The 22,935-nt window shown below is 41.1% G+C and overlaps 1 protein-coding gene across 2 annotated transcripts in view; it reads left to right on the top strand.

Moving 5' to 3' along the window:
* The window catches only part of SUGCT (succinyl-CoA:glutarate-CoA transferase), a 762,875-nt gene extending 745,912 nt beyond the window's left edge, over positions 1-16,963 (top strand). For both annotated transcript variants that reach the window (XM_042249226.1, XM_004008000.5), the window contains one exon: positions 16,231-16,963. In XM_042249226.1, coding sequence (XP_042105160.1) covers positions 16,231-16,394 — 164 coding nt within the window. In that variant the 3' untranslated portion in view covers positions 16,395-16,963. The remainder of the gene's footprint in view (positions 1-16,230) is intronic.
* Positions 16,964-22,935: the final 5,972 nt, after the last annotated feature.

Genomic DNA, 22,935 nt, shown 5'->3' with positions numbered 1-22,935 from the left:
CCCTGGATTGGGAAGATCCCCTGGAGAAGGAAATGGTAACCCACTCCAGGATTCTTGCCTAGGAAATCCCATGGACAGAGGAGCCTGGTGGGCTATAGTCCAAGGGATTCATGGACCCCGATACAACTGAAGCAACTAAACAAGAAAGTGCAAACAAAACAGATATGATCCTGCCCTCACTGAGCTTAAAGATACTCCTGAACACCTGTTTTCATGTGCTCTATGAGCCTCTGTACTAAAAAATGACACACAGCTCCTGGAACTTTTCATCTTCAGAACATTGCAGGTGTTTGTCCTCATGAGTAGCATAAGTGCAAGTTGGTTTCATAGTCAATAATACTGCTTCCATTTGCTTTTGGCTCCATTTGACAAGATTTATTTTTCTAGAGTCTTGAGGTCTGAGTGTATGAACACTTTGAGTTTCGTTCTTTTAGAAACTTGAGAACTGAGTTCAAAGCCCTGTTACACTATATCACTGATTTATACACACATTCATATTCAACAAATATTTGTTGAGGAAAACAGACGCAGCTCCCTGCCTCTGTGAAGCTTACATTCTAGCAGAGGGAGTGAAAGAATGGTAGACATATTTGATAAGTACAATGGAAGAAAGAGAAAGTTGAACAGGGTAAGAGGAATTGGAAGTGGCAAGGTCAGAATGGCAGGTTAAAATGTTAAAGGTGCTTAGGGTAGACTTCATTGAGAAAGATTTGAAGGATTTGAGGAAACGATCTATGTAAATATCACAAATAAGAATGTTCCAGGCAGAAAGAAGAGCTGGAGTGAAGTCCCCTAAGTATGAGCCTGCCTGGTTAAGAAAACCAGTGCCGTGGAGCAGAGTAAGTAAGGCGAGGAGGGCAGGAGGAGAGGTCACAGGGGTAACCTCATAGTGGGAAGGTTAGTGGATTATATGGAATCTAAGAGCCCACTGTCAATACTCAACAGGGGAAGCTTTGCAGAGTGTAGAGTTTTTCTTTCTTTCTTTCTTTCTTTCTTTTTCTTTTTTTTGTGTGTGTGTTTGTACACCAAAGTTCCCTTGAAATGGTACATAAGTAGACAAGTCCTAAAGTCTAATGTGTATCCAAAAGTGTTTGCAAGGAACTAGGTGATGAAGAAATGAAAAAGTCAATTAGATTCATTATTCCTTTTGAGATTAAAAAGCAGTATGAAAATTTTTTTTGCTATTAGGGAGCTGGAGATGGCTATCCTTCAACAAAATTCTGAGCCATCAAAAATTACAAAGGTATAGCTTTGAAGAATTTTGAGCAGAAGAATGGCTTGATCTGAATCATGTTTTTAAAGGTTGACTCCAGCTGCCTTGTTTGAAAATATGTTGCAGGGAAGCTATGCAGGCAGGGAGAGCTGATAGGAGCCCTCACAGAAATCCAAGCAAGATGTGATGGTGGCCAAGGCTAAGCTGGTTATAAAAAATGATTGGATTCTGTATGTATTTTGAGGGCAGAACCAAAAGGATTTATTGATGGGTTGGACATGGGATGTCAGTGGAAGAGTCAAGATGACTCCATTTGGATATCTATGGCACAATATATTAATTTGCATGTCTCTTTCATTCTGTATTTCATGTTTCTAGTTTAGGTCTTCTTTTTGTCTAATACTTCCTGCTGCATTGTATTTTTTTATACTTGCAACTTGGGTTGCTGTATTAGTCATTCAGTCGTGTCCGACTCTTTGCAACCCCATGGACTATATAGCCCATCAGGCTCCTCAGTCTATGGAATTCTCCAGGCAAGAATACTGGAATGGGTTGCCACTCCCTTCTCCAGGGGATCTTTCTGACCCAGGGATCGAACCCAGGTCTCCTGCATTGCAGGCAGATTCTTTACCATCTAAGCCATATTAGGTTGTTGGTTTTTTTTTTTTTTTTTAGTCTAATACTTCCAGTACCTATTTATTGAACACTTAGTGTGGTAGGTGCAGTGAGGAGTTGAAGATGAACAAAATATTGATTCTGGTCTCAAAAAGGATCCCAAGAGCAACACTATTAGACATGGAGATAAACTATAAAGGAGAAGTAAATCAAATGTTATAGAGAGTCAGAGAAGAGAGATGTTCCTTTGCACTGTGAAAAAAAGAAGGAAAGGTCAACATCAAGTCACCCTGAACAGAATTTTCAGAAAAATGTGAGTTTGAGGGTCACCAAACCAATATGCATTCTAGGTGGGCACAAGGACCCACACAGCATCCAGTCCAAGGCAGAATGAGTGCAGGGCGCCTGGAGGGAACAGCTAGGGAGGAAGATTGGACACGTGGTCCTTCTATTTCAGAATGCTTTGGACCAAGGAGGTGGCAGAAAAGATCAAAAGTGTGGAGAGGTGTGAGGGATAGTTCAGAGACAGGATCGCTGGTGTAGCAATGTCTCAAAGGTAAGACTGAGGATTGGAATGTTGTTATTGGAAGGCTGTTGTTTAGTCGCTAAGTTGTATCCCACTCTTTGCGACCTCATGGGCTATAGCCCACCAGGCTCCTCTGTCCAGAGGACTTCTCAGGCAAGAATACATGCCCTTCTCCAGGGTATCTTCCTGACCCAGGGTATGAACCTGTGTCTCCTGCATTGGCAGGTGGGATCTTTACCACTGAGCCACCTGAGAGGCTGGTGATACCAAAATGGAAATAGGGACATAGAGGGAAAGGACCTTTGCCTAAAATCTTCCCATCTGGACTACAGAGGGAAAGTGAATGAGAAAAGCTAAGATCAAGTCTTGCAATAAATCCTGAGCAACCTGTTTTCTCAGCAGCAGATTTGAGGACATAATTTTCTTGATCTGTTATTTGCTTGGACTGTGATTGTGATTTGTGTGCTCTCAGAGACTTGGATAAGACAAGAATATTGTTGATATGACTGATTCCTTTAAAAGAAAAGGTTGAAAAGCACAAGCAATTTTTATTAAATTACAAGACTTTCCAAGGTTTACAGAAGAACTTTTCAAAGCTCATTTGAGGGAAGAGCCACAAATAACCACCTGCTTGAGCTCTGTTCAGTTCCTCCTCTCAAAATTGAACCGAAATGCAATCTGGCTGCTCTGCCTGGAAACTTCTTCCGGTATTTTCCTTAATGGAGCGCAGAAGCAGAGGAGGTGAGGAGAAGGTCACCACTTTGAAGGTCTATGAAGCTTAAAATGTTCTGGCTACAGACTTCAGCTGAACCAATTTTGTTTTCCATGGTAAAGTCGAACCAAACAAAATCTTGGGAATGTGCCCAAAGAGCTTGTATTGAATATTAGAATTTTAGAAGGCAAGAGAAGCTAGGAGGATTGATTATTTTGGCAAAGAGCACATTGTCAGCAAGGTGTTTCTTCACCCTTCCTAGCATTTTCAGAAGTGTTGAAAATAATTAGAAGCAAACACAAATGTTGGAAAAAATCATTCCGGGGGGAGCTTCTTCAAGCCTGATGCTTTTCTGAGACCTTAGCTGAAAGTTTGGGTAGCTCACTTTGAGGGGAGATTGCGTGTTTGCTAATGAATATGAATAGCATTTCCTTATGGGCCATATATTTTTTCCAGCAGGAAATGGATAATCTACTATGACATTTCAGTGGGTTGGAACAAGATAGATAAATCAAATACAAGTTACCCTGTTTCTTTTTCAAATGAAAGATAAATGCCTTAATGGATTAGCAATCATGAAATATATAAGTATTTATAATACAGTACTGCTTTATAACACCATCTGCCAAAGAATGGTATTTATTCAGCCACTGATATGAGAACAGATTTTCTCCCACATTATGCAGAGAGGAAATATATCCTAGTGTTAACGAGCATGCACTTTGTATTTAGCCAGCCTAAATTCTAACAGAATTCTTTAGTTGACTGGCTGTGTCATTTTGATAACGTTACTTAACCCCACTTTCCTTTGTTGATAAAATGGTATAATAAGCATCCTACTTTTTAAAGTCATTCAGTCTATCAAACAAGGTAATATATGAAAAGCATTCCACCAAATGCCTAACATGTGTAAGTATTCAATAAATAATAGCTGTTCTCATCATTTCACTGGTCAAAATTGACTCCACACAAGATGAGAATTTAGAAGTATTTGGAGCATCTGAACTGAATACTTTTGAAAGGAGTGCTGAGGGACTAGATGAATGAATTTCTGCTCTGGTCCAGGCAAATAAGTCTCTGTATTAAAACTGAGACATAGAATCAGTCTCCATAGGCTATGTCATATACAATTGTCATATAGGGTAGTGACAATTCCTGAATAACGCCAGTTTAAAGTGATGCAAGTAGATTCCTTGCTAATATCCCATGTTCATCATTATTTGCAAGGGCTGGTGGGCAGTCATTATCTCACACATGGCCAAGCTGTTATACCAGAGAGACCCGGATGGTCTTATGTCAGCAACTGAGTGTTCTGACCTGGAGGTGGGGCATACATACCCCTCCTATTCACAGTTTGTTGGCCAACACATGACCTCAGTCAGCATCAAAGAGATCAGGACATCTCACATTATCGTGGTCCTAGAACAAGGAAGCTGGACATCTGAGCAATGACAATCACAGAACCACAGAGAGTTGAAAACATAATCTTACCTCATAGGTAGTGGGACTTTCATTATCTTTACAGAGTCCCAAAATAAATTCTGTTATAGCAGTAGTGATCCAGGGTGCCTCTGAACTCTGGGTAAGACGGGTGACTCATCCTAGTTGGTGGTACACACCACATGTTGCCTGGAGTTTCTGGGATGCCTGACCATATAAGCCGTGTCATCGATTGAGTCCTTCTGTTCAAGATATCCAGAGCCATTTTTATTCTCCATGGCCTTTTTCCACCATTCCATGCTAGTTGAAATGGCTTTATCTGTTTTTATCTCACATCTAATGGGTTTAATGTGTTCTAACTGTATGGTTCCATTTGGCGCCTTGGATGCTATGGCTGAGAGGCGCCATATAAAAAATATTGTTATTGTTATGATGATGAGTTCAAGCAGTGGAGGGGAAATTGTGAAATAACTTGGTACTGGAGCTATCATTATTTTCAGAAAAATGAAATTTGGCTTCTTATTGCACTAGTAAGCCTTGAAGATTAAATGATATCTACAGCATGTATCTTAGCAATGGGCCAAAGAAGTCAAAATAAAAACTTTTTGATATAGCATTTCATATATTATAAAACAGATGTTTGCTTTTAAGTATTCTTGATTTTTTAAAAAAGTTGACACCCATATCAGACATTAAAAAGGCACAACAGAGGAAAAGACCCACACATTTAGTTTTAATTGTGTTCATTCTCGCTTCCATCATGACTGGACTGGCCAGCTATGTTAGTGAATTTAACCCTTAGTGTTGCTCCTTGGCCAGTTCACTGTGAAGTTGAGCAATATGTTGTTTCATTGCTTTGGAAATACATCATGGAGATGTGAGGTGCATCGAGTTCTGGAAAGAAAAAAGAATGTTGAGGTCCCTTCCCTCATGATGATGTGATATTATGTTCCCATTACTTGAATATTCATTATGGTTTCCCACATGTTTTTGGCTACCTCTGTTTCCTGCAACTGTTTACATTGTTAAGTTGGTCTGGATTATAGAAATGTAGCTCGAATGCTGTGTGTAGTTAAAGTAGCTTGTGATGTTTGCATGGAATGGGTAGATTCCGTTTTTAGCCTGAGTCGTGGAAGGTTTCTAAGAGGAGATGAGATGAAATAGTCAGGGTCTTATTACTGAAGGGCCTCAAACCACAGATGGAAAACACGACACAGGGCTAGTTGGAGGAATTTTCTGGCACACCAGGAACTGGGCCTTCCCTGTGCCTTCAACCAGATAACTTTCCACAGAGAATACAGTGAAGGCTTCATTCCTTTCTGGCCGGGTAGGGAAGAAAGATTTGGAGAGCACTGCCTGGCTCAGAAACGTGAGGAATCAGAATATATTCATGGGGCTGTGTTTCCAGGACCTCCTACAAGGAAATAGGTGGTCTATGACAAATTCATGTGAAAAGATGAGGTAGTAATGAGTACATATTGCATAAGAAATCTGATAGCACTGTGATCTAGAAAGACAGAGGGCATAGACTGTCAGAAGATGAAATCTGAAACTGTCCTTGGCATGTTCTACTCCAAGACCCGTGAGTTTATTTTTCAACTTAGATAATTCTCTTTTTTGCTTTTTTCTTTTTACTGGGAAACAGCATGGCCTGTTGGCAAAGGTTCAGGATTTGGAGCAAGTCTCTCTGGCTTTAAATCCTGGCTCCTTTTAGCTCTGCGACCCATTTAGCTCAGTGACTTCCCTGCTGTGTCGCTCAGTTTTCCCCATTTGTAAAATGGGGACCATGACCTTCTAACCGTATCCTAAGGGCTGAATGAATCAAATGTGCAAAGCACATATGACAGTGTTTGGCACATAGGAAGTGTTTGTTGAGTAAGTAAATAAGTCTCATGTTTCCAAAGTTCCTTTTAACATATCTAGTAAAAAGTTAGTTTCTGGTGTACATTATGATGCTGTCGGATGTAGTGAGTACGTGCTTGTCTGGTGACTTGGTAATCATTCAGACTGCCTTAGCCTCCCTTTTGCTGTCTGTAGGAAAAGGAAAACATATTTATCTCCCTACCTATTTATTTGAAAAGGGCTTGTTATGTCCCGTGTGCTTAAAAAATGTTTCCTTCCGTATAGCACAGGGAACTCTGCTCGGTGTTCTATAATAACCTAAATGGGAAATGAATTTGAAAAAGAATAGCTACGTGTACATATGTGACGAATTCACTTTGTTGTACACCTGAAACTAACATAACGTTGTAAAAACTACAAAAAGAATTAGTATTTGAAAACAAAACTCTCCTTAATTAAAATGAAGAATAGCATTTATTAAAAAAAAAAAAAGAGTTCTTCCCTTTTCCTTTTCCTTTAAATAATCTTATCCTTGATTGTTACAGAGTTTTAAAAGTTAAGACTTTTGTCCCCAGCTTGCTATCATGAATCTAAAATGAAGTTCACTTGTTCATGTTCTGGGAAGTTTGGGACTGAAATGAACTGGTGACAAGGCCCCTACCTGAGGAATCTGGGGTGCTGAGGTCAGCACTGCAGCTGAGAAGGAGAGGCAACAGCAGCAGGTGGTGTGTGCTGAGGGCTTACTGTGTGCCTGGTCCTGTTCTAAGAAGTCTTAAAATCCTCACAACTTTAGATGGTAGGGACCATTAGCATCCCCATTGCACAGAGAAACATTGGAGGCACAGATGATGAAGTAAATTACCCAAGGAGACCAGCTCAGCTCATGACAGAACAAGGATGTCAACCTAGACCCTCTGGCTCCCTGGCCTCACTTTTAACCTCCTTACTGTGTCACTCCTCGAAAACAACGATTATGAAGTCAGCACAGCTGTAAGTGTGTCTGCTGTGTGCCCTTTACACGTTTCATAACCTCTCTGAGCTCCATGCGCCTCTTCTGTGATATAAGGATAAAAGGCAGTAATAAATGCAAACAACAACAACAACAACCAAAAAACCCTATCTAATGTTATTGTGAGGATACCATGTAGATAACAAATATAGCCCCAGGCCTGGCATACAGTAAGTTCTCACTGTATGTAGAGGCGGTGGGTGTCAGATGTCATCATGTATGACTAGAGCCTGGGGCAGATTCCTCCTCTTCTAACTCTGCATTTTGTCAGCCTCTGGCTGGTTTATCAGTTCAGCCTCCCAGGAAAGGGCAGAAGTTGAGGTCAAAGGCATTGTCACTTTCCTAGAATCAGACATGTTGTTCATGAGGGGACCAAGGGCAGTTCACACACAGTCCTCATGGAAAGGTGGGTCTAACACACAAGCTGTGCCATCCAGACCCCTTCCTGGTAAGAGCTTTGACCTCCAATTATTAGAGTAAGTAGGCTCCTCACAAGGACAGCACTTGGGGTTCCAGGTTTGGTACCACTGATGTTCTGGAGACTGCTGTGGTGTGCGTTTTTCCTGAGCATTTTTCAGTTTGATTGCCTTTATAAATGCAGAGGAAAAACATCCACACCTTCATTAATCCCTGCATGGCTTTGACTCAGTCTCAGAGAGCTCTGCATTTCTTTCTCTGCCTCTTTCTGTTTGGCACAGAGTCCACATTTCTTTTAAAAGTAAAACTGCCCTAATTCCTACTCTCAGGTCAATGGAGATGTGTCTGGTTAAGGCCAAGAATTCCTCATTGCAAGAAATGCATTCATCTCCAAACTTATGAGCTATACAGGTTAATTTTTCATTCGTTTCCTTTGGACATAAAATGTTTTGATGCAATAGATTTTTGATATAGAACTTAGGAAATAGAAAAGCCTGCCTAAACAACTGATTGAAACCCTCAGCATCAGAGAGGTTGGAATGAATACAACTGCCTTGGAAATACATTGCTTTGAAATGAAGACACTTCGATGGAAATGACCTCTAAATTTACATATCCTGGCCCAAATTCTTCCCTGAATTCCAGACTTGCATAGCTAAAGGCTTCTCTCCTTGGATATCTCATTGGCATCTCAAACAGCATTTTCAGTGGGCTTCCCTGGTGGCTCAGTGAGTAAGGAATCCTCCTGTAATGCAGGAGATGCAGGAGAAGCAGGTTCTATCCCTGGTCAGGAAGATCCCCTGGAGTAGGAAATGGACTTGCATAGCTAAAGGCTTCTCTCCTTGGATATCTCATTGGCATCTCAAACAGCATTTTCAAAAACAAATTTGAATTCTGGGACTTCCCTGACTGCCAGGTCCAGTGGTCAAGATTCTGCCTTCCAATGCAGCGGGTGCAAGTTCAATCCCTGATCAGGGAGCTAAGATCCCACATGCCTCAGGGGACAGCCAAAAAAAAAGGGAAGAAAAGAAAAAAAGAATTTGACTTCTGCTTCTAACCAGGTTTGTCCACGAATCCATTCAGCCTTTCTCATCAGGTAAATGGCCCACCAGTTATTCATTTCAGAAACAGGAGTTTTCTTTTGATCTTTCTCCCTCCCCAGCTACCTTGGGTCTTGCACTCCATCAGCAAGACCTCTCATTCTATGAGGAGAAAAGTTCTCAAATACATCCACTTTTCTCAAATTCTGTAGGCACCATCCTAGTGTAGGCCACCACCATCTCCTCCAATATCCCCAGAACAGCCTCCAAGCTCATTTTAGTGCTCTCTCTGCCCAGCTATGGGAGTACTGAACTCTTGTCACTGTTCTGCTTACAGCCCCAGCAGCTTCCCAGTGAACTCAGAAGAAGATTCACTTTACTACCATAGCCTGTAAATCCCTGTGACTCTCCTTCCGATTTCATCTAGAAACTACCCAATAATATTCTAGCCACACTGCAACTTTCTTCAGTTCTTGGGCATCAGGCCTGTTCCCACTGCCTGGAGTCTTCTTTCTTTTAATGTTAATAGCTTTTGTTTTAATATTAATAGCTTAGCTTTGGGACTTCCCTGGTGGTCCAGTGGTTAAAACTTTGCCTTCTAGTGCAGGGGGTGTGGGTTCAATCCCTGGTCTGGAAACCAAGGGCAACATGCCACTGAACAACTAAGCCCATGTGCTGCAAGTAAGACCCAGCACAGCCAAACAGATAAATAAAATAAATATTTTTCTGAAAAAAGAAGGAGAAACATACGTAGTAAACTTAATCTTTGGCAGTTTGAAAATACCTTCATATTTGATTAACCATTTGACTAGGTATACAATTCTAGGTTTGGGACTTCGTGCTCAAGGTAGAGAACCTGCCTGCCAATGCAGGAGACTAAGAGACACTGGTTTAATGCCTGGGTTGGGAAGATCCCCTGGAGGAGGGCATGGCAACCCACTCCAGTATTCTCGCCTGGAGAATCCCATGGGCAGAGGAGCATGGTGGGCTATGGTTTGCAAAGAGCTAGACACGACTGAAGTAGCTTAGCATGCACACACACACAATTCTAGGTTTAACATCATTCCCATTTAGGAATTTGAAAGCGAGCTTCACTTTCTTCTAGTTTTTAGTAGAAATTAGTGAGAGTAGAATATATTGCAACATTTGATCTTTCAGCTTTTGTCCTACCTTTATTCTAAGATCTGTCTCTCTCTTAACCATTGATTTTTAAGAAAAGAGGCTTGGAAATTCGATGGTTGTCAAGTGGTTAAGACTTGGCACTTTCACTGCCAAAGGTTTCGGTTTGGTCCCTGGTTGAGGAACTAAGATCCCACAAGCTGCCTATAGTGTGGTCAAAAATTAAAAAAAAAAAAATTAAAAAAATTTTAAAGAGTCTTTAAAAAGACTCTTGGGAAGGTGAAATGGACCACTTCCTCTCAGTGTCCTTGTAGAATATCCTATGCTTCAGCTTTCTCGACCTCTTTCCCCATCGACATGATCCCATTGATGTCATTCTTAAATTTGTTGAAATAGCTCATGCACTAGTGATGTTCCCTCCCATCCTTTTCACTCATATGAAATTTTATGTTTGTTTAACATCTATACCTTTACTTCAGTGGTTTATCAGGGGAGAGTGAAGGCAATGTATATATTCAAAGTCCCAAAATACACCACTTGAAATTATAGTCATTTACCATCATTTAGATGTACAGTAACTTATTTGACCAGCACAAAAGGAAATGGCAACCTACTCCAGTATTCTTGCCTGGAGAATCCCATGGACAGAGGAGCCTGGTGGGCTGAAGTTCATAGAGAGCCAGACACAGAGTCAGACACTACTGAAGTGATTTAACATCCACACATGCCCAAGTTTGGAGCATATTTTCCTAATTTTATCAATATTGCAACTATTTGACCTCTTTGTCTGGAAGGAAGGCGTTTGGGATAGACCTATGAGGACAGTACGTGAGAGAATTGATTGCTAAACACCTGCTCCTAATAAGGTACACTTTGGAAGCTAAGAACAGATGAAAAGTTTCTTTCTTTTCTTTTAAATACAGAATCTCACACAAAAGGGGGTATTGAATATTTGATTTAAAAATTTGTATAGATCCTTACCTATCACATTTGTCGACATTCTTGATTATATCCATAGAGGAAAACATTTTTTTATTAAAGCAGGATTTCTCCATTCAAGTATGTGAATACTTAAAACTCTTGATATCAAGTTGAAAATTTTCTTTCCAGAAGGATTGTACCATTTTCCACTCCCTCTGGTCACAGACTTCTTAAACACATACTGTGATATCTGTAAGATTCACTAGTTTTGTAAACAAAGTTGTATCTCATCATCTCCATACTCTCTGATTTTTACTGATGTTGAGTATTACCCACATTATATTCCCCAAATGCTCAAACCAATCCTGCATAGGTATTGCCAACCTCATTTTAGAAATCTATGGACTGAGACTCAGGAACTTTTAAGAATTCTCAGGATCACACAGCTTTCAAGTGTTTGAAAGCATATGCGAATGTAGACGTTGCTTTGCCAAAAAGTAATTTAAGAACATGTGACTTATCTGCTCATCTTTTTTTTAAACAGAAAATCAGATTATTCATTCTTTCTGGACCTTAGATATAAATAATTATGTCAAACATGTTCTACTTCTTGCAACAAATACATTTGAAGAATATATGTTGTGCAAAGCCTAGACTGAGGAATGTCCCAGGTACATAGGATCATTGTACAGGGTTGCAAGAACAGATTTCAATTGACTCAGGGAAATTTTGCTTTTGGGGGGATCTGGATATATCACTTTATTTGTCCTGTTTCACATAGAGATGTATATTTTAAGGGGCTGTAAATTTTTGTTTTATCATAAACTACATGGTCAAGCAAAACAGTAGCACCCCTATCCCCCTTATCCATGGGTTCACTTTCCAAGGTTTCAGTTACATGTGGTCAACCATGGTCTGAAAATATTAGAAAATTCTAGAAATAAATAATTCATACATTTTCAATTGTGTGCTGTTCAGAGAAGAGTGATGAAATCTCCTGTCATCCCTTTCTGTCTCTTGAATTATCTCTTTGTCCAGTGTATTCATTCATTAGCCACTTAGTAGCCATCTAGTTTATCAGACTGATTGTCCATGAGTGTCAAAGTGACTCTTCTTTTACTTTGTAATGGCACCAAAGCACAGGAGTAGTGATGCTGGCCATTTAGGTATGCCAGAGAGAAGTCGTAAAGAACTTCTTTTGAGTGAGAAGGTGAAAGTTCTCAGCTTATTAAGGAAAGAAGAATTAACTGTGTGCTGAGGTTGCTGAAACCTATAGTAAGAGCAAATCTTCTATCCGTGAAACTCTGAAGAAGGAAAAAGAAATTCTTACTAGTTTTGCTGTCACACTTCAGTCCACAAAAGTTAAGGCCACAGTGCATCATAGATGCTTAGTTAAGTGGGAAAAGACATCAGATATGCATAGTAAGATATTTTGAGAGAGACCACTTTCATGTCACTGTTATTACAGTATATTGTTGTCATGTCATGTTCTGTGTTAGTAGTAGTTATACTGGTTCACTTACTGTGCTTCATTTATGAATTAAACTTTGTCATAGGGATATATGGATAAGAAAAAATACTATACATAGGGTTAGCATCATCTGTGGTTTTAAGGATCTAAGTGGGGTGTCTTGGAAAGTATCCCCCACAGATAAGGGGGCACTACTGTGTTTAAGAAATTTTTAAGAAATTGCAATTTGAAAACTGCCAGTACAGTTCAGATAACTATACCATACTTTGATATTATTACACGGACAAATCTCAGCTTCAGAATCTTTCTAAAATCAATCATATGTAAAATACCTGGTTTCTGAAGGGGCATATGGAAAAGTATATACAATTTCGTCAACTGCGATATGGCTTACTTAGTAACATATATTTGTTTAAAGAAGCCTAAGCTTTCCAAATATATCATATCCTCCAGGTGTCTTTATCCTAGCAAGTCTAAAAATTACCAAGTAATACCATCCCACCAACCTAAATTCTTTAAGATATTTTTGTGCAAGGTCTTCCATGCCCTTCCTCCTAAACTGGTAGCATAGTGTTCAGTGTGGATCTGGAAGCTCCCAGGAAGGGACAGGAGGGACACAAGTAATGGAGGGTGACACAAGTTGGCCTGCCCTTTCCTATGGCTGGACCTGAGAAATTCCCTCATAGCATCCTTGCTGGGAGTTAAAAATCCAAGTTCTATGTGCCAATAGCACAATACTCCAAAGTAGATGAGTCTCAAAAACATAATAAGTGTAGGATGCCAGACAGTAAAGGCCACATATTGTATGGTTTCATTGATATGGAATATCCAGAATAATCCATAGAGATGGAAAGAAGTTAGAGGTTGCCAGGGGATGTGGAAAGGGGAGAACTGAGAGAAACTGCTTAAAGGATGAGGGTTTTTGAAACTAGATAGAGGTAGTAGTTGCACAGCATTGCAAACGTACCACATGTCACGGAACAGTTCACTTGAAAATAGTGGCTCTTATGTGAATTTCACCTCAATTAATTCTTTTTTTTAAAACAAAAGTCCAAGTTCCTGAACCTAACATACCTGGACCTGGAAACTGATACTTCCTAGCTGTGTGATGTTTAGCAAGTTATTCTCATATCCTAACCTGGATCCTCACTTTAACCCTTTTACCTTAAATCTCCATCAGTATCCATACAGGATTGCCGTGAAGATTTACGGGAGCTGATGTGTGGCCTTTGGCACAGTGGCCAGCACAGCCCAGGTTCTTAGGAAATGGTAGTTACCACTGCTAATGCTCCTGGCACTGGGAGCAGTAGTGATAAATGGTAACCCTGTTTTATCCCAGATTCTTCAAGAGTCAAATGACTATTTCTCAGTTGATTGTTTTACTTCAGGTCATCTAGTTAGGAAAAAAGCCATGTGACTTTGACTTCAGCCTGTATTTTTTGGCAGAGTCCTTCTTTTGAAAGACAAATTTTGGATGAAAACTATGGTTAATGTCAAAATCGCACACATCCCTAAAACACTGGATTATCAGCTTTCTCAGAAGCATAGGTGACACCACCTCCCAATGTGTATGGTTCTTTCTTGAAAAGGGACCAACCCATGAAAGAAAACAGTCATGCACTGGAGCATTTGAAAGGAAGTGTGAGAAGGAAAAAAGAAAAGAATTTCCCTGAGTTTCAGAGAAGGAAAACTTTGGACATCAGTTGGAAATTGCCATTTATCTGGTGTGGATGGTATTTGTGACCCAAATGTGCCACTTGACGGTTTTAAGAGGTCTGTGTCCTCTCTCCATCAACAATGGCTTCCTCGCCATTATCTTTTCAGAATGGAATTCTCCTAGATCCTAAGGCACATTTCTGCTTTATTGACTGCCATTCTGTTACCCACATGTACTTGGGTTTTATCTGTTCTTCCTATGGGCTCCCCAAATCCAGAGGAGACTGGAAAAATCTTTATGAGATGGAAACGTACTGTTCTGTAGTCTTCCTGTGACTCTCTAATTTGTTTTCCCGAAGGCTCATCAAGTGAGATGTAAAGGACAGCCAACATAAACATCATTTATTGAATGAGGCAGCAAAGGTAAAATCTGTTGAAACAGTATGTTGCTCAGTACAGTTCAGTTCAGTTCAGTCGCACAGTCGTGTCCGACTCTTTGCGACCCCATGAATTGCAGCACGTCAGGCCTCCCTGTCCATCACCAACTCTCAAAGTTCACTCAGATTCACGTCCATCAAGTCAGTGATGCCATCCAGCCATCTCATCCTCTGTCATCCCCTTCTCCTCCTGCCCCCAATCCCTCCCAGCATCAGAGTCTTTTCCAGTGAGTCAACTCTTCACATGAGGTGGCCAAAGTACTGGAGTTTCAGCTTTAGCATCACTGTCCATCAAACCTGTGCATGAAAGAGTGAGAAGATGAGGCTGCTAAGGTTCCAAAAAGTATATGGCCTTCAATGTGAGATGGTTCAGGTGGATGAGGATTTGCATCCTGTTACTATTAGTTATTCGGAGAAGGCAATGGCACCCCACTCCAGTACTCTTGCCTGGAGAATCCCAGAGATGGGGGAGCCTGGTGGGCTGCCATCTATGAGATCGCACAGAGTCAGACACGACTGAAATGACTTAGCAGCAGCAACTGTTAGTTACTAGCTCTGTGTGCGTGTATGTGTGCTGTGATCAGTCATGTCCACTTCTTTGTGATGTCATGAACTATAGTCCACCAGGCTCCTCCGTCCATGGAATTTTCCAGGCAAGAATATTAGAGCAGGTTGCCATTTCCTTCTCCAGAGGATCTTCTTGACCCAGGGATCAAACCCCATCTCTTGCATTTCCTGCATTGGCAAGCTGGTTCTTTACCAGCTGAGCCACTGGTGAAGTCCATGACCTTGAACAAAACCTTAGCATTTTGTACTTTAGTGTCATTATGTGAAGAGTTAGGATGAAGGACTTCCCTGGTAGTCCAGTGGTTAAGTCTCCAAGCTCCCACTGCAGAGGGCATGGGTTCGATCCCTGGTCAGGGAACTAAGATCCCACATGCTGCACGGTGGAGCCAAAAAGTTGGGGGAAAAAAATGAATGAGGATGATAAAATCCGTTCCCAGCGGTTGTTGAAATCCTTGCTCTAGTTATCCTGTTTGTGGTGGCTCAGTGCTCAGCAAAGAGCTGGCAGTACATATCCATTTCCCATTGCACTGCAACTGTCAAAGAAGGTGATGGGGTGGCTTCTGTCGTCATAGTGGCTGCCAGATTTTGTGCATTATGTGGATTCGGGGATGCTTGCTTCGTGCTTTCTGTTCATTACATCATGTAAACCCTTTCATCAAGAGTGTATGGTAAGCATCATACCCAGTTTAGTTGTGGAACACGAGGCTCAGAGAAGCTATATAATTTGTCCAAGATAGCTCTTCTTGAAAGTGAAAGAGCTGATACCCAAACAGAAGTCTCTCTGACAATGGAGTTTGTACCCATAACCTCTTCTACCACCTAAATGCTTCACCCAGAGTCTGGCTGAGGTTTAGTTGATCTGCAGTCTGTTGAACTTGGGTTACCTTCACCTGGGGTCAGATTTCCAGAGAGACACTATGTACCTGTGCCACTGTTCTCTGGGACCCAGAAAGTCAGTTCAGCTGAGTGACTTACCCCTGCGAGTCTTTGCGACGGGCCTGGCACACACCAGGCACATCCATGCAGCCCCCAGCATGGTGGATGACCACTGCACAGTTGTCTAAAGCAAAGTCAAGGAAAGCCATGTGTGCAAATACATTTCTTTCCAAAACGATGGTCCATCTGCAAGGGTGTAACGGGCAGTGATATTCTTGGCATTCATTGCAAACACCCCAGGCTGCTTGGGTAATGAATTTCCGAGGGTTAGTCATTAACAGGCTTCCTGCTTTCCTCCTGCTCTGACAGGCCCAGCTGTGAGATACAGTAAGTTCAAGATGTCAGAGGCCAGGCCGCCTCCCCTTCTCGGGCAGCACACGACGCACATCCTGAAGGAGGTCCTCCGATACGATGACAGGGCCATCAGGGAGCTGCTCAGCACTGGAGTGGTGACCCAACATGAGGTTGAGTGACAAAGGAAAAATGCTTTTCTGCAAAGCCACATCTGAATACATTTTGCTAGCGAAGACAAAACAGCCTTTCTGGACCCTTCTCCCCAAATCTGGTGCCTGCCACTGAAGAGTTAGAGGAATTCCAGATTTCCTGCCTGGCGTCTCCAGAATGGCTCTGGTATCAGTGAATCTAGTGCTTTCTAAATGTACCCCACCTTTCATTCCTCACTGTTTTCCCCCAGATAATAGATTAATTGCAGTTTTTTTTTTTTTTTGGTGAAGATTTTTTTGTTTCTGGAAAAATGCATTCCTCATTCTAATTACATTAGTAGCCTAAATGTTTGCCCCTCCAGCCCACGCAGGTCTGAAAAAGAGCAGATCTCTTGATGTTCTTTACTTGCACATAAAGTCCTCATTTAAACCTTTGTTAGGAAGTCAAAGCAATAAGCAGAATGACAGTCTCAGTGATTGATTTTAAACAGAATAACTTAATTTGAGCTCATGAACCCTTTGTTAATCTGTAATTTAAACCATGGAATTTGTTAATGTCCCTTATAAAACTGAACTTCATTCTCCCCTGTGGGGGTAAATATTTGCTTTATGTTGTGTTTCTTTGACTATTTCCTGAGACATGCAGAAAATCAATCCCCACCAATGAATTTTGGGATGTGTAGGTATCTGCATGACAGGGTAAAGAGTGGTTCTTTAATTGGCACCTTATTTTGAGCCAAGTGCAAATGCAACACATTTTTAAATGAATGTCAGATGAGTATCTAGGTATTAAATAATGTCTGTGTGTGTGTGCTCAGGCATATCCTACTCTTTGCAACCCTGTGGACTGTAGCCCACCAGGCCCCTCTGTCCATGGGATTTTCCAGGCAAGAAAACTGGAGTGGGTTGCCATTTCCTTCTCCAGGGGATCTTCCTGACATGGGGATTGAACTAACATCTCTTATGTATCCTGCATTGGCAAGCAGATTCTTTACCAACTGTACCACCTGGGAAGCCCCAAATGTCGAAATAATGACAAATAGGAAAATGAAAGGAAAATATTTCTTTATATTCTGAGTATCCACTGAGTAGAAGAATATAGCATGTCTTAGTATTGAGTATTTGCCTTTAAGTATTTGTCAGTGAATTAGAAGTATAGCAACATCTCTGTCCAGAAAGTGGTAACTTATTTACATCTATGTTCCAAGATGAATTGTCACTCAGATTGCCAGTCACTCAAGCCCGGGTACAGACCAAGGAATTAGATGACCTGTGATCTATATCCCGATATGATGACAATTCGCTCTGTTAGGCACACATATCTTAAAGCCATGTCATTACATGCCAAGTGGCCATTGAAAGTTAAATTACAGATGTTCATTTTTCAAATTGTGATTTAGAGCTAGTTTTCTTATTGTGTTCTTTTTCATTGGAAGGATTCGAGCCATTTATCCATGCTGTAAGCCTCAGTGTGTTTCTAGAATTAAGGATTCCAAATAACTAGGACATTTGTCTGCTCACAAACCCTTATAGGATTTTATAGAATAATGCCTACTAATTCTAGAAACAGCTATTGTCATCTCTGCTTTCCTCTTTGTGGACATCTTGTTCTGAAGAACTCCTGCTGTTATCCTACTAGTTAGAATTCCATCATGCAAGGGTAATTTGATACCTTCTGCAGTACTTTTCCCCCAATGGCTAATTCGTAGATAGATATTTGGAGACGTTCACTTCAGGCCAGACATCTAAATGAAATTCCTCCATGTATATACAATTAGTAATGAAAATGGTAAAAGGCTGGATGACAGAGATTTGGCAAAACCACATATCCTGAAAGATGTTTCTCCACCATTATTCCCCCAGTGATACAAGTTGATGTCTTGAAACGAAAATTACTTGGTTCCTAAGCAGTAATCCTAAAGATCTGGGTCGTCATATGTAGCAGGACATTGATCATTCAGAGAGGGCCACAAAATGCCTCAGAAACCTTGAAATCAAACAAAACTATAATCTTGGTCCACAGCAGAGTCACCACTGGAGACTGTCTCCAGTGTAAATGTGTATGTAGCTGTTCAGATTTCTGCCTACACAATTCAAAATGATCCAGAAGAACTTTGAGCCTGTTCATCCCTCAACAGATATCATTTACTCTACTGATTTAGTGAGAGAAATAATTTAGAATATATCTCAAATTTAGGTAGAGAATTAGTCCTGGAAGAAACATTGTGTTTGCTGAAATTTGTAACATGTCCCAGATCAAGTTATGCCTATAGACAATGTGTTGTTTTAACTATCAGGATGTATTATACATTTCCATAGCTGTACATATTGTTACATTACCATATGCTCCCAGTTCACTTTGTGTCAAGGCCTGCCTTCTGACAGGTTGTCTGAAGTTGTTCTTCAAATTTCTTAGCAACTTCCGGGTTTAATCATTATGGAATTGAGAGAGTATCCACGAACAACTAAATTTCCTTTCCTTGATTTTTTGCTTAAACTTTCTGCTGTGATGGTTTTCTGGTTAATAGAGCTTATTTTCCAGCTTGCAGTCTCACATGCTGAATGTTTCCCCAGAAGAAGAGAAATGAGCATTGTTTTGTGGGACTCCTCTGGTTACTTGGTGTTCTTTCCATCTTCAATCCATCTACTAGGAGTTAGAAGCACAATCACGATTAAAAAAAAAAACAAAAACCGAAAACTACAGCAAAGGAGGTTTCACACAGGCTATTTCATACTAGTTCCTAGCTCGTTAGGCTATAACCTAGATAACCCCACAGAGGGGGGCTTTTGCATAAGACTTCAACACCTCTGTTGTTTTCTGCCTTTTTCAGGGAAATTCACACCCACTAGTATTTATTTCACCTGAATTTGATGTCTCACCACCAACTTTTTTGTCCCATGATATTGGTGTGTGGTCTACTTTTATGGATGTGAGTGTTGTTTGTTACTCTCCCAACTGGCTCAAGGCTGCCTTCATGCACAGGAAACGCTCTCCAGGTCCCGGACCGACAGGCACTGAGAAAGAACATCACCAGAACTGAACAGACTGGTCAGATCGTCTGCGTCTGCTCTGATGGCTCATACAGCAAAGGAGACAGGTGGGAAAAGAGGCACATTCCTCAACCTCCATTCCCTGACCCTGGGCTATTCGTTTTCAAACACATCCTCCAAGATTAAGAGATTCTTCTTGCATTTGCTTCTATTCATGGGAGAATTATCCACTGCCGTGAGTCCCTAAATTCTTGAGTTTCTTCCGACACAATGTGCCAGGAAAAGTGGTTATTCATTTTGAGAGTAGTATCAATGAGCCTTAGAAGATGAGACTGTCAAGCTCATTTCTTCTCCCTCTCAATTTTGGAGTACGATCATTATTTTGCTAAAGAGGATGAAAAAGTTTGGGGAAAAAAGGTACATAATTCTATTTCAAACATCTGTTGGAGAAAACAACAACAACAAAACATGTATTTATTTTTATAGCAATGACTTTTTATTGTATATTTGGGAGTGATACTGAGCTGGAAAGAATGAAGCTCGTTTTGAACTGCTTCTGAGAACCTAGCTTTTGCTAGTCTTACTACTTTTTTATTGGAATATAACTGCTTTGCAAAGTTGTGTTAGTTTCTGCTGTACAACAACATGAAGCAGCCATATGTATACATATATCCCTTCCCTCTTGAGTGTCCCTCCCACCCCTGCTCCCATTTCACCCCTCTAGGTCATCACAGAACACAGAGCTGAGCTCTCTGTGTTGTACAGCAGCTTCCTGCCAGCTATCTGTTTTACACATGGTAGTGGATATATGTCAATGCTCCTCTCTCAGTTCACTGCCCCCCATGTGTCCATAAGTATCTATTTTAAATATAGCAGTGTGCACATGTCAATCCCAAACTCCCAATCTATCCCTCCCAGCCACTCTTCACTCCTGGTAACCATAAATTTGATCTCTAAGACTGTGTGTCTGTTTCTGTTTAGTAAATAAGTTCATTTGTATCTTTTTTTTTCTTTTTTTTTTTTTTTTCAAATAAGAGGCTGTAGTGGGTAGGATAATGGCTCATCAAAGAAGCCCATGTCCTAATCCCCAGAACCTGTGGATCTGTTACATTCCATGGCAAAGGGAATTATGATTGCTGATCAGCTGAGCTTAGAATAAGGAGTTTATCCTGGATTGCCCTGGTGGGCCCAACATAATCACCAGGCCTTTAAGTGTGGAAGAGTCAGTGTCAGAGTGATGGAATGTGAGAAAGACTTTCCCGATTATTGCGGGATTTGAAAATGAAAATGAATGAGGGCTGTAGGCATTTTCTAGAAGATGAAGAATGCAGAAAAATTGGACTCTCCCTTAGAGCCCCTGGAAAGAATGTAGTCTTGCTTGACTTTAGCCCAGTGAGACCTATTTGGGATTCATTTTGGACTTCCGATCTCCAGAACTGTAAGGTAATAAATTTGTTTTGTTTTAAGCCACGGCATTTGTGATATATTGTTATAGCACCAATAGAACATGAATACAGAGGCTGTTCTTCCTTAGTTTAAAAGTCTAAAGCAACAGGAAAATCACTGGCTTGAAATGAGACTAATTGACACCTCCCTGTAGTTCCATTTTTTCCTTCTTTCTCTTTTTTATCCCTGCTTCCCTTTTGACTTTTCATTTTCTCCCCCATCCTTTCTCTGTGGCCATATTTATTTTCTCCCTCTCCTTTTATCTCCTTTCCTTTCTTCCTCTTTTTGTCCATGTTAGTAGGTGTGGACTTCAAAAGCTGCCACTGACCTCAAGAAAAATAGGACTTGCTCAGTGATCTGGAAGCTAACTAGTAGTAATTCTGGTCATGACTTCAGCTTCACATGCAATTTTGGCTTAATCTCTGGGTGGGGTGAGCCCTAAATAACTGGCTGCCTCCTTTTCTCCTTCAAAACTCAGGGAAAGAAATGAAGGGGTGTTCCAGGTGTCATCCCAGGCTGGAGCAGAGCCTTCAGACCTACCTGTCACAGGCCCTCACTGCTAAGAAAAGCATAAATAAAGTGGACTACAGAGCAGAGACTAGACTCTGTGACAGTGGGGTCTTGCTGTTGTGATGGACCTTCCATCAGAGAAGGGGGAGGGAGGGCTTGATGGTCAATAGTTTTGTTCCAGCACTTGGCCTTGCCCTTGTTTCTTGCTTTTTCTTGGAGAGGTCAAGGCTACCAGCCTTCATAGGAGACTGGTATTTTGCTCTTAGTCACTGCAGTCAAATGGCCTCCAGAAGAGTAGTACATTTGGACATCCCTCATGGTCCAGTGGCTAAGATTTTGTGATCCCAATGTAGGGGGCCCAGGTTCAATCCCTGGTCGGAGAGCTAGACCCCAAAGACTGTGGCTAAAGATCTTGCATGCAGCGAAGTCCATGGGAAGCCAAATACATAAGTAAAAGAGAAAAAAGAAGAGTGGTGCCCTCTCCTCTGCCTTGGTTTGCCCTCTGTGAGACAGAACACAAGGATCCTCACAAGCCCCTTTGCTTTCTCCTTTCAGGAAGACGAAAAACATCCAGACACATGGGGTCTTTTCTCTCCCCATCCCTTTCTTTGCAAAGGAACCCCATGTTCAGTTCACACTGGTTTCTTTGTCTCCTGACCCCAGAGGTTGGACGAGTACTTCCTGCTGCTCACCTACATCTGTATCCTTTCCTCTGGCCCAGAACTTGCGCACAAATGCTCTGCCCGGGAAGCAAGACACTCAGCTTCAGAACACACAGCTGAGATGCAGAGAGGAGAGAAACTAATGTTAAATGACCACAGGGAAATGTCTTTCTACCCCTTTACCTCTCAGAGAATGCAAAAGAAAAATTTGGAATTCCAAAGCATCTCTTGGTAGGAGACATGGCAGCCCGCATTCGTCCCAATAGATTTGGATTTATGCTTTTAGATTTTACAAAGAACTTCCTAGCTGTTCTTGACTGAAGCTTTGAAATATACTACAAATCAACATCAATGTGTTCTTTCTTTGCAGAGGGTCAAGAAAATCATAGCATCCATTTTAGGAGGACTGTTAAAGATTTACTATTTCAGAGTATAGAAAATAAAGTATTTCCAGTATTGTTATAGATAGCCAAACACACTTGCAATGGCATTGACACAGATGAGGAGGCAGAGCAGAAATGCAATGACCTACAGGTCACCTCTGGAAGAAGTGTCCAGTGAACAGGACCCTGAATCTTCTCAGCCTGATTTACTGAACTGTGCAGATGGAAAAATATGACAGAGTTACAAGTATCCAGTTACTAGACTTTCTTTCTCTGGGCCCGTTTCCCATCTTTTCTTTTTTTTTTTTAAATTGTCACTGGCGTACAGTTGCTTTGCAATGTTGTGTTACTTTCTGCTGTGCAGCTGAGTGAATCAGCTTTGTGTATGCATATATGCCCTCTTTGTCGAATTTCCTTCCCATTTAGGTCACCGCAGAGCACTGAGCAGAGTTCCCTGTGCTATACAGTAGGTTCTCGTTCTTTGTCTATTTTAGACATAGTATCAATAGTGTATATGTCAGTCCTGATCTCCCAATGCATCCCACCACTGCTTCCCCACTTTGACGTCCATGCCTTTGT

This window comes from Ovis aries, chromosome 4 (genome assembly GCF_016772045.2).
Source record: "Ovis aries strain OAR_USU_Benz2616 breed Rambouillet chromosome 4, ARS-UI_Ramb_v3.0, whole genome shotgun sequence".
Taxonomy (NCBI): Eukaryota; Metazoa; Chordata; class Mammalia; order Artiodactyla; family Bovidae; genus Ovis; species Ovis aries.
The sequence above is the reverse complement of the archived record's forward strand: the minus strand, read 5'-3'. Positions and strand labels throughout refer to the sequence as shown.